Below are 16,250 nucleotides of genomic sequence, written 5' to 3' on the forward strand. Positions count from 1 at the left end.
TTTTTTATTTTGTTGCTTATATTGAAGACGTATTTGAATATTCGTATTGTATATGCAATGTAGCCAAGTCTATCATACACAAATAAAAGTACTTAGTTTGGTATGTTTTTATTGTAATATTGATATTCGACATATATTCAAATAGTCATTAAATATATATCATGAGATAGATAAAAAAATAAATTAAAAACTCGAGTATACTCATATCATATAAGTACATAACTTGAAATTGAATTGGAACAACATCCTTTGCAAATGTACACTAATTTGAAATATTAACTATAAATTGACATACAATTAACTATAAAAAATATTTGATAAAGATTTAAAATTTTAAATACCAAAAAATAATTTTAAGATCACAATTTAAAAAATAGACAATATGCATAAATCAAGTGACATCAGTTGTAAATGAATTGATGTTATCATTTGAGATTCTGAGTTCGAGCACCACAAATGATAAATGTTTGAGCGTTCAATATTAAATAGTTGAGAATCATCTTTAAACATATATTTTCTAGTAGTTAACCCATATAATAAAAAAAAATAGACAACATTAAAGTTTTTCTTTTTTTAAAAAATTAAATCTAATAAATGTATGAATTGACCGGATAAAAATATTTAATTACTATATGAGGAAGAAATTATTCGATTTTTAAGTAAATTAATTTATAATCAAAATTAAATTATTATAATAAATTATACAAAACGAACAAAACACAATACAAAGTTAATATGAATATATCAAAATATAACTGAAAATAATATAAATATATCATAGATATAGAATAATCCAACTGAAAATAATATAAATATGTCATAGATATAGAATAATCCAATATGTACATTAAGTAAATTTTAAATGTATCAAAACTTAAATAAATATGATTAAAATGCAATTATAATCTGAATAGATTGCATGATTATAAACACAACATAAATATATATAATTTTTCAACGAAAAGATAAATGAATATAAAAATAAATAGCATGTGTTGTTTATTAAAATACCGTAACATGAATTTAAATACATTGAGCCTTTTGCATTTTCTTAACATGTCCATGTATTTTATATATATTTTTTACTTTTTTTACGAAGGATGATAAAAATAAAAATTATAATTATAATTAAATATTTTTTCAGAAAATAATCAAATAAATAAAATATTACAAAATTTGTAATACCCTACATCACTATGAAACACAGTCGACTGATAAAAGTGTCACATGGAACCACCAAAGTGACTATCCAAAAAATTTCTTTAACATGCTCAATTGAAAACATTGATTTGAAATTGCTCATGATAAAATAAATAATAATATTTATATAAAACAGTTTACAATTGGGAGCTTTCAAAATAATATTCTAGAATATACATACCATAATTTTAAAATGAGTTATGACTCGATTATACAAAACAGTGTTACAAATACACATGCCCTCTAAGAAGAAACATAGACATACTCTACACTGAAATCTGGGTCTGGATCTACTCTGCACAAAAGCTCTTCAACTGCTCCACCTATGAATCTACGTAAGTAAACAAATTCTCAACGTTGAGCTAACTAGCCCAATGTCACACTAACAACTAAATCATACTAAAAGGGGCTCATTAACATGCTCAAGCCAACTGATAAAATAATTTAGTGAGTATACACGTATACTCACTCTCTACTCAATGATAGACATCATGGTGCGACTGAGGGATTTCTGTATCTCGGAGCTCATGCACCCCTCTAGACTACCGAGGATGAGGCTCGGAATCCCTGCATCAGACACAACACCTTCGACTAGCCCACCCCTTTGCGAGTGTCAGACCTTGTGCCCTAGCTAGTCGTTTTAAAGTGCATTACACACTACCTAAGGATATCTAGACTGATTCTATACTTCGATCCCTTTAATATTTCTAAGGTAACTCGGGCGTTCGAATCATTTCCCTAACGTCAAACAAGGCTAGTTTTATGTCACCCTACTTAATCTTGTTTCTATGTGTAATTAAGCATTATTATTTTTCCATTTTTAGTTTTATTTGAAAGTAAAAAGAGCTTGTTGGGAAACCTCACTAACCTTTACAATTTCTCTTAATTTGAAGCCCAAAGCAAAACCTTGGTATCGATATTGTCTATTGAGTACTGATACCTTACCCAAGGTATCGATACTTCAGGGGTAAACTTTCTTAATTAAAAGAGGTAGTATCGATACTTAGGTGGGGAGAATCGATACTGGGACCTTGGGTATCGATACTCCCTAGAGCACCAATACCAAAATGGCATTCTGGAAAACGGGTTTGATACCAAACATCTCGGTCTTGATACCGAACCCCCAGTATCGATACCCCTTAAGAACTTTAAATTTTTAAGCCTACAACACAAATAGTATCGGTACTGACCCCTTCAGTACCGATACATTCCCTCAGACTTAACCTATTTAGGCACTTAAACTCACTCACATTGCTATATTGAGGTTCCCAAATGTCCTTAATGTTTATGTAATCAATAATGGTCATAATTAAAGCTTTAAAGCGTGCTAATAATATAAAACATAGCATTTACCTTGAACATGCTTGTCAAGCTTTAATATCAATCTCCATGTTACCTTACACTTCAAAATGACCAACAGAGAGTATAAAAGAGTTGTAAGTAGGGTTGAGTAACGAAATCGAGAAAATCGAAAAACCGACACGAACCGAGTAAAACGGTTCGGTTTGGTTCGGTTTGACTTTAAACGGTTCGGTTTTCGGTTCGGTTTAAAGACTTCATTTTTTTGATTCGGTTCGGTTCGGGTTTTCCATATGGAACCCATTTGTTCCATATTGAACCGAATAGGCAATTTTTGTAAAAAAAATATAGTTTCAAGTGATTTTTTCATTGAAAAACCGAAAAACCTAACCGAACCGAACCGAAAAACCTGAACCGTTAAAAAAACCGAACCGAACCGATAAAACCGGTTTCGGTTTTTTTGGATTTTTAACTATTCGGTTTCGGTTTAAATATTGAAAAACCGTTTATTTCAGTTCGGTTCAATTTTTGGTAAAAAATCGAACGAACCGAACCGAATACACCCTAGTTGTAAGTGTGGTTACCTTGAATTTCTTGGCTAATAGCAAAGCCAACTCACCCAAAAGGTGCTTTTTTTCATTAGCTTTTGAACTTTCTCCCACTTTTTTCACTATTTAAGGGTAAGAAAAAAATTCTAAGTTATCTATATAGTGAGAATAAAGATTAGAACATTTCTTACATCTTGAATCTAACAAAATAACGTAGAATCTTTAGATTATATTAAACCTATCAAAAACGCATTTTGGAAACTATGGCTAAAATCTTACAAAATGGAGCTTAAATTGACGCTTAAAGGATAGTGATTCACATTATTACCTTGGCTTAACTAAACTAGAATTGAAATAATTGAAATCTCTATTTGTGAGAGGAAGAAGAAGAGAATAAAATGGAAGAAGGAATAAGAGTGTTTGGTGAGATACTTGGGGGTTTGGTTCACATAAATCATATAACATGAGAAGGGGTTTTCAGTTTCCAAATAAAAATAAGTAAATTCACTTTTAATCCCTTTGACTCCAAAATCAATTAAAATAATCATTAAATCTTGGATCCAACTCAAGTTCACTCCTTGATTAGCTAAATCCAACCATTCTATTGAATCCTTACGTTATGTTTATGAATCTCGATTTGATCCGAACTACTAACTCAAGTTTTGGTGCGTTACAAAAATAATAGTGAAATAGTAAACGTTAAATTTAGGTCAAATATAGACCTTAGAAGAATTAAATTTATTTTTACTATAAACCCCTTGAAAACCTTGAATTCAAGGAACGGTCCCTGAATGGAAGATATTTGAGCAAATTTTTTTACATGCAACGGACTAAATAAAAAATCATAGAAATAAACGGAGACACACTGAAGAGAAATAAAATTCAGATCCTCCTTATAAGCCATCTCCGAAGGTAAACCTAATTAAATTCCATTTTTCTGGATATCTAAGCTTTTCTTCTATCGAGATCAAAGCAGGTAGAAACTTGTATATTTCCAGTGATTTATTCAGTATTTTAATCCTTTTTTAAACATTTGTTCAGGGTTTGGTTTGATATATATCTGTTTTTAATTTTATGGGTTTATTTCATTGTTTCTGAGTTTAGGATTCATTTTATGGGTGTTTTCTTGTAGATTTATTTCGTCTCAAATTTCGTTTCTCTTGGTTTTTTATGTGTTTCAATGTTTGATTTGCTGACCTTTTATGTGAAAATCAATGTTGTGAGCTAGAAAGGGGAGAAAGGGAGACGGGGCTGACATTTACAAAGCTCTTTAGTCGGCTTTTCTCCAAGAAGGAGATGCGTATTTTAATGGTGGGTCTTGATGCATCTGGTAAAACCACGATTTTATACAAGCTCAAGCTTGGTGAAATAGTCACAACAATCCCAACTATCGGTGTGTGTTCTTAATTGGATTGATCTACGATCCCTTGGTTGTAACTACGAATCAAAAGAAATGGTTAAAATTGTTTCATTTTGCTTTGTACTTAAGTCTGATTCCACTGTGGTGTGATTCTTTTTGTCTTATTGACAATTGACCATGATTGTGAACCAAATAAGTCGATTCTGCTGCTTGTTGTATGTGAAATCTTATTATCTTATTGATAATTGATTGTGACCTTGGTCTTTGTTTTATTGTTTACCTGTTTGAACCATGTAATTTTATCTTTATTTGGAGGGAAAAATACTTCTCGATGAACCCAACTTCTTATGATTTGCAGATCTGGAAGAGAAGTTAGATTTTCTGCTTGTTCATTTGAACTTTTGATGGTATTGTTACAGTTTTGGAGACGAGGGCTTATTAAATGTAATTCTTTGATTGGTTGAGTGGTTAGTTGTTATCTATTCTATAAGGTTTTGACTCCTAAAACAATTGAGTAAAGAGTTGCATCAGGTTTAATATCATTAGGCATTGCCAATCCAAGAGATGATTGATCCTCTTAATATTGTATGGATTTTATATCGAGGTGGCTTTTGGTCGTTTAGTAAATTATGTAATATAAAAGGTCTATTTGTACTTTTTTTTAAGGATTCAACGTCGAGACAGTGGAATACATGAACGTCAGCTTCACCGTTTGGGATGTTGGTGGTCAAGACAAAGTATGCGTCTTACAAATCTAATGGAGTGCAATGAGGTTCGTCTTACAATATAAAATATATTGTGAATTACTCAGATTCATCTCATATGTCCTGGAACATGCGACACTATCGTGACATTTAAATGATAAATCATGAAGCATTATTTTCAAGAATGCAGAACCCATTCGGATATACAGTTCCTCCATGTGATAATTCATGCTACTATTTTAATTTGAAAATCTATATAGTCATCGACTTCCTTTCTTTCAAACACAGATCCGTCCCTTATGGAGGCACTATTCCCAGAACACTCAGGGTCTCATTTTCGTGGTGGATAGCAATGACAGGGACCGTGTTGTTGAGGCAAGGGATGAATTGCACAGGATGTTGAATGAGGTATGCTTCGTAGTCAAATAAGGAAAACCCAATGAAATCTTTTTCATCTTTATCTCACAGGAACGAAATGTTATAATAAGCTGATGCTAACCTTTTTTTTTTCTTTTTTCCTTTCAGGATGAATTGAGAGATGCTGTTTTGCTTGTATTTGCCAACAAACAAGATCTTCCCAACGCAATGAATGCTGCTGAAATAACCGATAAGCTCGGGCTTCACTCTCTCCGCCAGCGCCACTGGTAAAATTCACCTTACTCCTCACCACAAGAGTATATTACGCTCATACTATTTGTGCAATTTTCCGATGTGGTTTGGCGTCCGATGCAGGTATATCCAGAGTGCATGTGAAACTTCTGGGGAGGGCATCTACGAGGGACTCGATTGGCTTTCCAACAACATTGCTAGCAAGGCAAGTGCATAAACCACAACATCGAAGTAGAATAATAATAAAAAATTAAAAGCTATTCTGTCATATAATAAACACTCCATTTCAATACTACCAAATTAGAATAACAGGTCAGATTCGGTTTAGATAAAGATAAGTCATAATTAGCATCGACGTTTTGTTTCCTTATCGACGGTGTGTTTCCTTCTTTTGCAGGCATGAGAGGGAGGATCGTTGTTTGATTGTTCATCAGACATGTAAAATCAAATATGTTGGACACGCAAATACCATCACAACATTAAATTTTAGGATAAATATTACAAGCAATGAGTGATTAAGGCAATAACATGGTGGTTGTTCTTGTCCATCGGCTTTCTCATGGCCTAATCCAATTATTAGCTACAAACTTTTATTATGGTTGAGATTTATTTATTTATATCAACAGAATGAATATTATTGGCTCTTGAGCCAAGTTGATTAAATTTTACACGTCTATCTATGTTGTTGAGAAGTTCTCCTGTTTTGCCCTTTTCAAGTTTCCATGATTAGGAAAGCAAAACACAATTTTTATTCCTTAATAAGGAAATGGTCCTCCACTTTTGTACTTTGGACTCTAACCACTCATCTTACATTCTCCTAATCCAGGTTAAAAATCTATATTTTATACTTTCACAATTAAATTAGTATAAAAACTCATACTTTAAAGAATCATAAAGAATTCATTATTTTTAGATCGTACAACAAAGCTTAGCGAGGATTGGATCATGATTAATATTACTCAAATTTATAAGAATCCAAACAACTGATGCTTTTCAAACCCAGTTAATGAAACTTCTTTCGCTATATTTTCTTCCGGAGATTAATTATGAGTTAGGAATTACTACTTTTAATGGAGAATTGTTAACGGGGTCAGGATTATATAGTCTTGTTCATGAATTAAACCATGCTGTGCTCTACTTTTAAAAGGTTTTCAATAAGAACAACATGGATTAAAATATATTAAAAATATTTTTATAATTTAAAAATATTAAGTATATTATTAAAAAAATTGTTTTAAGTTAAATTGAGTCCAGATTAAAACAGCTAATCAAAACTCAATCTTACCGGGCCGAGGTAGTAACTCGATCTTTAGACTGATTTTGTTGAGAGAAGTGGAATTGATTTGTAAACAAGTCCAACAAATATTACTGAAACTCTCCTTCTCGCGTGCCCTTCATATACAATGTTCAATTGTAGGTAGAATTCGTTGATACGATAATAGAATTTTAAGTTTTATAATTTTTTGATCGTTTGATGAATTAAAATAAATGATTAAGAAAATATAAATATTCTTACGGAAAAATAGATTATAATCAATTTAAAAGTTTTAATCTCAACTTAGTCAACTATTAAATTCAATTAAAAGTTTAAAATTTAAAAAAGTTTTCCTGTATAAATGAATCTTATATATATATATTGTTGCAACACAATTTGATTTGATATTATGTATAAGTAATTAATTTTCTTACATAATTTGTTTAATTATTTTCACCTTAGGGAAAAATGAAGTTAATTATACATAATTACATAATGTTTACCCATTTTTTTCCATCATTTTAAATTGTTTGTTTCTTTTATTTTTGCATGTTATACTTTCTCTCTAGACTTCTAAAAAATATCCGCCAATAAAATTATTTTTTATTTACTATATTTTTTAATCTCAATTTATGTAACTTATATTATTTATAAATATAAAAAATCAAGTATTATTATATCTAATAATAATATATTAAAAATAGGTACGTGAAGAAAAATATCACATGCATATGCATGAGATAAAAAAGAAAGAATATAAAATATAATATGTGGCCAGGGGGCATGCATGCAAAAGTATTTAACCATGCATCCATGCCTTCGTTAACACTATAATTAGGTTAAAAGCTCTTCTCTTTGGCATCAAGAATTACCAAGGACAAATCTTCTCAGATTTTCTCTATAAAATCCCCATATTACCTTCTTTTTCTTTCACATTCTCTCCCTCTCTTTTCATCATCCCTTTTTCTAAGATAAATTTTTATTTTCTCTTATCTCTCAATACTCTTGCTATCCTTCTCTTTGATCAAAAAAGAAAAAATAATGGAAAAACAACCATGCAATATCAAGAAGTTGAAGTGAGAAAAGGTCCATGGACAATGGAAGAAGATTGATTCTCATCAACTATATTGCCAACCATGGTGAAGGTGTTTGGAATTCTCTTGCCAAAGCTGCGGGTAAATTATAATCATCGTCATCATCATACGTTGTTTCATCGATACCTAAATGAAAAAAAAAAAACATATTTGAACTTTTATTTGATGAAGATCATAGTAGTGATGCTTTGATTTTGATATATGATAATCTTTTTATAGGGTTGAAACGTACCGGGAAGAGTTGTCGACTTCGATGGCTAAACTATCTCCGACCGGATGTTCGGAGAGGTAATATCACTCCAGAAGAACAATTCTTGATCATGGATCTGCATGCTAAGTGGGGAAACAGGTTAACATTCTCTATACTACGATCAATATTGCACACATACATATTTACATTCTTCATATAGAATAAGTGATAAACATGAATTATATTTACGATTCGAAATTTTTCAAAAGAAAGAAATACGAAGAACAAACTCTCTCTCTTCAATGGTGATATGATGACTTCATTGCCTTGAACTTGAGAAGCCAAAAAGTGCACTTCTCCATGGCCTATATACTTGTTCATCCAATCCAAAACTGCCCACTTTTTGCACTTTTTTCTCTCTCGAGGATTTAGTATGTGGGGTTTGGATTATTTTAAGCCACCAAATTGATTCACAAACACATGCCAACTTTCATCTCCTCAACATTTGTGGACATCAAAATTCATTCTTTGTTTTACAATTTCCCATTGGTTCTTGATTTTTCCATGGCTACCAAAATTCCTTGATAATTTTTTTTCCCAGAATTTTGTTGATATATTTATGAACGTTTTAGTACCATACATGTGGAAATTATACTGCAAGAAATTGGGCCTACCCACCATAGTTTTTACATGGAAGATCTCCTTATTCAGCATAAAAGTGCTCTTTTGTGATCTCTTCCTTTCCAATGATTTGTAATTAATAAATGGATGTCCCTTGTTCCCACATGTAATGGGATAAGGGGAGGTAAGATAGTAGGCTGCCCCCAACACCAAGTTGAGAGCAGCTTCTGTAGGAGACCTATATGTTATTATTTTCACCTATATGTCGTAAACAAGATTTATTATACTAATATTATGGATTAAAATATAATAAAGAAAGAAACTTGTAATAATATGTATAATTATTACTGTTCCAAATTAATATAAAAGTTATACAGCTCGTTAAAACAGATTGGCAATAAAAGGTTTCCATTTTAAGCTCAACCCTTTCCCAATTCTACTCATGTTTAGGTACTCTTTTAGGAAGGCAAAAAGAAGCATTCTTTTTCTTGGTTGAAATTGACATAAACCTTATATTTTGGATGCTTTTAACACATGCATGGCCGCCCCTTCATTCAATCTATATCTACATAAAGATTGTGATTGTTACCCGAATTTTTTTAAATATTAATGACGATTATATATTATGATATGTATATGATCTTTGAATATATTATTTTTAAAGATAACAATATTGTATAAGATGAAAATTTGTGTTCGATACTCATCATGATTGATCCAAAGAATAAATGCTCAATGTCTGCTGTATTTATTTAATACATACCTATGTATCTACCGAAAGGTGGCATTTAGACCTGGTGTTTTAGCTTTTCCCTTATTTCATATTTAAATTAAGAATCCGATTGTGTGATCTTGTTCTGGAATTATTGACTATTTCTCAAGAAAGTGAGAAAAAAAAATTGTTTGGATTGAACAAGTATCTATTTGACAGGACATATTTGAACTGGCCATAAATGGAAGTGGGTTTCTATTTATGTAAAAATTAAATCAGACAATTTTACATCAAAACATGGAGTATATATATATATTTATTTATGTTATGATTCGAATTTGAATGTTAAAAAATTGTTTCATGCAGGTGGTCGAAAATAGCGAAGCATTTACCCGGACGAACGGATAACGAAATAAAGAACTATTGGAGAACAAGGATCCAGAAGCACATGAACAAACCACCTGAGATTTGCTATTCAAATCAAAGTGATTGTGAGTTGTTACTTCATCAGCACGCAAGCTCAAGCCAATTGCCTTGCAATGTTACAAATGCAGACTTCATGGAAACATCATATTCTCCATTAGCATCATTCAACCACTGCAACAACATGGAAACATTTTACGGACAGCAGCAGCAGCAGCAACAACAAATGATGGTCGACTCTTCATCGAACCATGAAGATTACTATTGGAACATGGAGGATATTGGCCATGCAAATAATCAATGGTGATTAAATACATATTTAAATCGGTATCGGTCCAAATTAACCAGGTTTAATTTGGATGATTAATGGTAGGGTTTTGTCTATATATCAGGTTAAGAATTGAACTTATATGGTATTTTGGACCAAGTGTGGCTTGCAATAGGATCTTATAGTTCCATAAAATATATGTCGTTTCAGATTATATATATGAGAGTTTTTCAAGTAATTGCTCAACCTTTTGTAAATTCCCTTTGAGTTGTGGATAATAAACAAGATCTTGATATGTGAATTAAGAATATAATATAAAAAATCTTTTATATTAATTTATCTAGTTATGTATATATTGAAGTCACATGTACCATATGATATTAATTTAACCTTGTATTATCAGCTTAGGATGATTTTTTCTCTACTAGTGAACTAATTTAAAGTAAAAATATGTTTTTATATCACGAATATCTAACTTTTGATAAACTAATTCAAATCAAATTATAAAGATTTATTATAGGAACTAATCTTTCAAAATGATTTTATCTATTTATAATATTAACATTCGAATTTCTAACCTCAATATTAATAAAAAAAAATTAAAGATTCCATCAAAGATCCATGATACATCCAAAAGCACAAAAAATGTTTATGTCAATTCCTAAACCTACACATAAAAAATAATTAATTATTAATATAATACATTTTGTGGGATTTCTATTACCTAGCTCAAAGACAAATATTTGATGGAGACAAACATGGAATGTCTTTACTTTATATGGTATATAATAATTTCGCTTTCGTCGTGTCTTTGAGATTTATGTGAACGATAGTTATTAAGAATTGGAATTTATAGTCTAGTCTCTCTAAGAAAATTAATTTACGAAAGAAATTCAATTATTTGTGTAATTAAATTCAACTTTGTAAGGGTATTACATACGAAAACTTCCTTGTATGCTAATTATAGTATTATTGCGAACATGTTAATAATTAACAAATTATATTAAATGGTTGTTTCAAGAAAAAAATAATTTAGTCGATCCAACATATAGTATATTGATAAAAAAAACATCGCTTTAATTTTGATTAATATCATATCTCAAGATCGAGTTCGAATAATTTCTCTCATTCTCCTTATAAAAACATGAGCCGTACTTCACTGTATCATTTTTATGCAATTAGTTTAATAAAAAAAAATATAATTGATAAAGTTTAAATTTAGTTGACACTATTTGTTGCAATAATATAAAAATTGTAAGTTCGAGTACCTTTAAACACTTAATATATTTAATACGTATAAAAATTAAAAAATTAAAATATTTCTAGATTATTTTTTCTCAATTCGAATCTAAATATACCACAAAATAAATTAAAAAAATCATATAATACCATATATTATTTTAAAAATACTATTTAATATAACATGATTACGATAAATCATGCGAACTTTTTTAAAAAAAAATCACTATCAAGTGATCGGTTATTATATCTATAATCAAAAATCGAAAATACATTTGTAAGTTGTAACTGTAATTTAAGGTAATGATATTGAATAGACGTGTGTATCCAATTCGTACACATATTTATGATCTGAACATATGATTGACCTAACTAAAGCCATACGAAATCGACACGTGTATTTGATTGGTAAGGCAAAAGAAACTCGTGGGAAAATAGCAATCTTTTAACTTTGCTTTCCATTTATGTACATGGCCATGCAAACTAGAAGGTCGACGAGAGCCTAACTCTTGCAGTGGCCGCAAGGAAACCCTCACATGCCTTTTTCATTTCACAAATATATAAAATGGCGGAGCCACGTATATTTGAAGATAGTCACGTGCTCATCTTGAAATTCGAATTTTTTTCGATCAGTTTCTTATTTTAATGATAGTGTTCGTCCTGAAATTTTAGTTGTATCCACCCATTCGAAAATGTTGTGTTGCTAACCCATGTATGCACACCCTCAAAAATATTTTTGGATCCGTTGTTATAATATAAAATATAATATATTTCACCGTCGATTGCTCAACATGCCACCACATGGTCTTTTATATAATTCGCAAGCCTAATTTATCGATTCAGGAACTGCTGGTCATATAACTTGTTTTCCCATCAGCTCGAGTAGTAATTATCCCATACCTAACAGCTCATCGACTACAAACAAAACGAACTACTTTAATGTATCGATATTGATCGATTTATAGTTAAAAGTATAATTATTGAATTCAATGCTTATGGTGGTTGCTCACTGCTTCTTCTTCTTCTTTTTAAATTATATGATTCGATAATTTAATTTATCAGTGGTATTGGAGTACATGAAGTTAGGCGATTGGAGTGGCATCGAATGGATGAGAAATTGCAATGTGCCAAACTTGAACACTTTAGCACCCAACCTTTTATCCGAAATAAGGCTTAGGAAGACGATTCCAGCACACCATTCGTTGGAATTTTGCAGTGTCTTATGTGGGAAATAATTAAAAAAATAAATGAAACTAAAGAACACGAGCTTTAATTGCTTTCCAAAATCATTTCGAAATTTCAGCCATTCGTTTTATTTCATCACATGTTTTATATGCATTAAATCACCAAAACAGCGAAAGGGAGAAACTCCATGTGAAATTGCAAGGAAATAAATCACATGATCGGTCGGCCATGTTTCAAAGATTTGCTTTGGAAAATGCTTTTCTTTCATGATTACTTTGTGTTCATCATCCGTCGTTTCCAACTGGATAATGTGTAACGGAAAATTCTACTACTTTATAATGAAAAAAAAAACATTTATTTAAAGATTTGACTCTCATGATACGATAGACTAAAGATTTAAGATAATCTCTTTGTTTTTCATTAAAAATATTTTTTCTTATTATTAATTTCAATTATTTATTTTCAATCATTCAATAATTAAAAAAACATATAAACTTCACTATACAAATGAATATTTATACAATATACAGAAATAATTCATTCTCAAGCTTTAAAATGAAATACCCAAAGTTCTAATATATATTTGAGCTATGTTATGTATCATAGACAATAAATTAATAGGAGATATATCGATAATAAATTAATTTACTAATAAATACTAAATAATAATATAATAATATATTATATAGTTAAGCTAAAAATAAATTTGAAATTATGATTAAGAGGATGATTACAAACTTTAAAAATCAATATTTTTAAAATATAAGATACCTTGAATTATATCAAATGTGAAATTATTGTGTCAACTTCATGTTTTGTGGGGGTTTGCGTTTTGGATGTCGATAGAGTAATTGGCATACACTTGTGGGGTTTGTGGCCGTGGGATAAAGTCCCACTAAGGGCAATTCATAATGAGGTCTTTCACGAAAACTGCTCTTAACTTGAGTTGGGGGCAGCCTACTCCCTACCTCTCTTACCCCATTATATATGAGAATAGAGTCAGCTAATTTTTTTTTAAATCTGTGGCAGTTTTGTAATAAGCTAGCAGCCGGTGCCGACAAGTAATTTTAATGGAGTATCATTTAAGATGATCTCAAATGGAAGGTAACAAGCTGACGGCAATATTATATAGATTATTATTTCATTTAATGGTGCGCGTTTTTCTGTATACCAGTGCTTGTATTTCATGGTGATATATCTTTTATTATTATTTAAATATTAATTAAAAAATACATAACAATAAATTTAAATCATTTGTAAATAATCTATTATTAGCATATCAAATAATTATCTTATAAATTAAAAGTTATTTTTTTTTTTTTAAGAATAAAGAGATTATGGTGTAATTAAATATATTAAAAGTATAAAAATGAACAAAAGAGGCATACAATAATTTTAAACCCCACTTGTTAAGAGAAACATCTACAATGTATTAAATAATATATATTTGAGGTGGGACTCAATTATCTATTGTACAAATTTTTAGTTTTACATTTATTCAAAATTATTAGATAAATATAAAATTGATGATTGAGATTAAAAGAAAAAGTTAAAAATAACAAAATTTTTATATCAAAAATGTAAAATTATTTGATTATGTCCTATTAAGGAATTCTACCACCATAAATATAATAATATGGGTTATTATCAAGTACAACCACAATATAAAGAAAAATTGCACAAGCAAAGTTAAGATCACGTCTTGTTTCCTTTTTTTTTTCCTTCAAAGAACAAATATTATATCAAAGATCACAACAAGTGTACGACGCGTGTCTGTTCAGATTAATCAAAACAAAGTTTTAGAATTGAGAGGACAACAAAAGAAAGTTGTACTTATAATTTTTCTTTATTTCTATAATTCTATTCATAATGTACTTGATAATAATCAAATTATTATTAATACATCATTAATGAAAAATTATTAAACAATTAATGTCGAAATGATTTCAAGTATCCTTCAAATATATATATATATATTCTTACTGACAAACTGAAAGATTGCAATCCGCACCGTTTTCCCCATCCTACTGTCACCGAAGTTCTAAAAGAATAATCCTTCTTATTTATTCCTTTTCTTCTTGACTTTGAAAGAGTAGAGAATTTGGAGTTCGTTCACTTTGGTTCCGTATACAATTATTTAAAATTAAATATATATTTTAAAAATAATATTATTTAAAATAAATAAATGTAAAATAAATAAATATTTTAAAATATTTTCATAATTTAAATTTATATAAATTTTATAAGTACATAAAAGTAACTATTTAATTATTTTTTTATTTCCAAACAAAGTGAAAGATGATTCTTTAATTTAATAACGATATAAGTAAGTATTAAGTTTGATAAAATAAAAAGAGAAAATAACCTCAGTCACCAAATATGCCTTATAATATACGAATTTAACCAACTTTTTTTGGATTTGCCAAAATGACCAACAAATTCACAAAGCGAATTCCAATTTCGCAACCCAGTTTCCAATTTCACAACGCGAATATGTAAATCTCATTGCGATTTTCCAAATTCACGTTGCGATATTCTAAATTCGCAACGCGAAAGTCAAATTCGCAACGCGAAAGTCAAATGTTTTTACGCGAAACACAATATTAATTTCGCAACACAAATGTAAACAATATTATCACAAATCATCTCTAACCTAAAACATTTCCATTTCCATCTCTCACTCTCTACGGCGACATCCGTCCCCATCTCCGACGAAATCCGTCCCCATTTCCGACGAAATCCGTCTATCTCCATCTCTCAGATCAACCCTCACAACCATTCACGGTCAGAAATGGAAAATCAACCACCGATGGTTAGTTTTTTTAATCTCTTATTTTTATTTTGAAATTTTTATATGATTATTAGATTAACCATTTTACTGAGATTGCTAAATTCATTCAGTTGCTGCCAATAATGCTAAACTGTTTAGTCTTTAACCCTATGAAGTTAGTATTTGTCTTTTTGTTGAAGAAACCCTAAATCACAACACCAAATTCGCAACGCGAAAATGAAAATCGCAACGCAAAACTAAAATCGCGTTGCGAATTTAAGTTTCAGAAACTTCTTTTATTCGCCAAATTGAAACTTGAATGAATTGTATTACTTCAACCAAAAAAAAGACAAATACTAACTTCACAGTGTTGCTAATTTAAGTTTGTAGAATAAACTACTACTCTTTATGTTGTCCTTGAACCTGCACTAAACCTATATGTTGTCCTTTTAAATGTTTATATAAGTGCTTACTTCTGGAATGTTATCTGATGCATGTTGTGAACTATGATGGAATAATGACTTGGGTGAATACCATGCTAGTTTGAAACATATTTGGCTTTGTTTTCACTGTTTAATATCATGTCTGTTTGTAGTGTATAATTTGTAGTTTTTGGTATATCTAACTTGGTATGTTTATTGTTTTTGTAGAAATTTTTTTCGGCTCAATTGACCTTAAGGAATAAATTAAGCATAGCCACTAAAATTGCGTCGACGCTTATACCTCTACAAAGAAAATTGTTTGAGGATACTTGCTTCGGGCCATGGCTGAAA

At 30.0% G+C, this 16,250-nt stretch overlaps 1 protein-coding gene, 1 long non-coding RNA gene and 1 pseudogene across 7 annotated transcripts; 2 read left to right on the plus strand and 1 right to left on the minus strand.

The window, feature by feature from the left end:
• The first annotated feature begins 3,868 nt into the window (after positions 1–3,868).
• LOC120144329 (ADP-ribosylation factor 1-like) lies at positions 3,869–6,388 on the plus strand. 6 transcript variants are annotated; one of them, XM_039158417.1, is made up of 7 exons: positions 3,925–4,023; positions 4,276–4,440; positions 5,074–5,144; positions 5,400–5,519; positions 5,637–5,755; positions 5,844–5,925; positions 6,118–6,388. In XM_039158417.1, exons 2-7 carry the CDS (start codon positions 4,344–4,346, stop codon positions 6,121–6,123), a joined length of 495 nt encoding a protein of 164 aa, XP_039014348.1. In that variant the 5' UTR covers positions 3,925–4,023; positions 4,276–4,343; the 3' UTR covers positions 6,124–6,388. The 6 variants fall into 6 exon arrangements, with proteins under 6 accessions (XP_039014351.1, XP_039014348.1, XP_039014349.1 ...); XM_039158418.1 differs by having other exon boundaries at positions 3,942–3,959; XM_039158420.1 differs by lacking the exon at positions 4,276–4,440 and having other exon boundaries at positions 3,869–3,959.
• Positions 6,389–7,759: 1,371 nt separating this feature from the next.
• Positions 7,760–8,393, minus strand: LOC120144337. Its single transcript, XR_005518026.1, has 2 exons — positions 8,302–8,393; positions 7,760–8,195 (listed from the first exon to the last, which is right to left on the minus strand). It is a non-coding gene; the product is annotated as an uncharacterized LOC120144337 (long non-coding RNA).
• LOC120144336 lies at positions 7,924–10,526 on the plus strand (annotated as a pseudogene).
• Positions 10,527–16,250: the final 5,724 nt, after the last annotated feature.

This window comes from Hibiscus syriacus, unplaced genomic scaffold (assembly GCF_006381635.1).
Source record: "Hibiscus syriacus cultivar Baekdansim isolate YM2019G1 unplaced genomic scaffold, ASM638163v2 tig00110888_pilon, whole genome shotgun sequence".
NCBI lineage: Eukaryota > Viridiplantae > Streptophyta > Magnoliopsida > Malvales > Malvaceae > Hibiscus > Hibiscus syriacus.

Coding starts and splice junctions, on each gene's coding strand:
- LOC120144329 (XM_039158423.1), top strand. CDS start 4,344: ATGCGTATTTTAATGGTGGGTCTTGATGCATCTGGTAAAACCACGATT. Junction 5,520..5,636: donor TGCACAGGATGTTGAATGAG/GTATGCTTCGTA, acceptor TTTTCCTTTCAG/GATGAATTGAGAGATGCTGT. Junction 5,756..5,843: donor TCTCTCCGCCAGCGCCACTG/GTAAAATTCACC, acceptor CGTCCGATGCAG/GTATATCCAGAGTGCATGTG.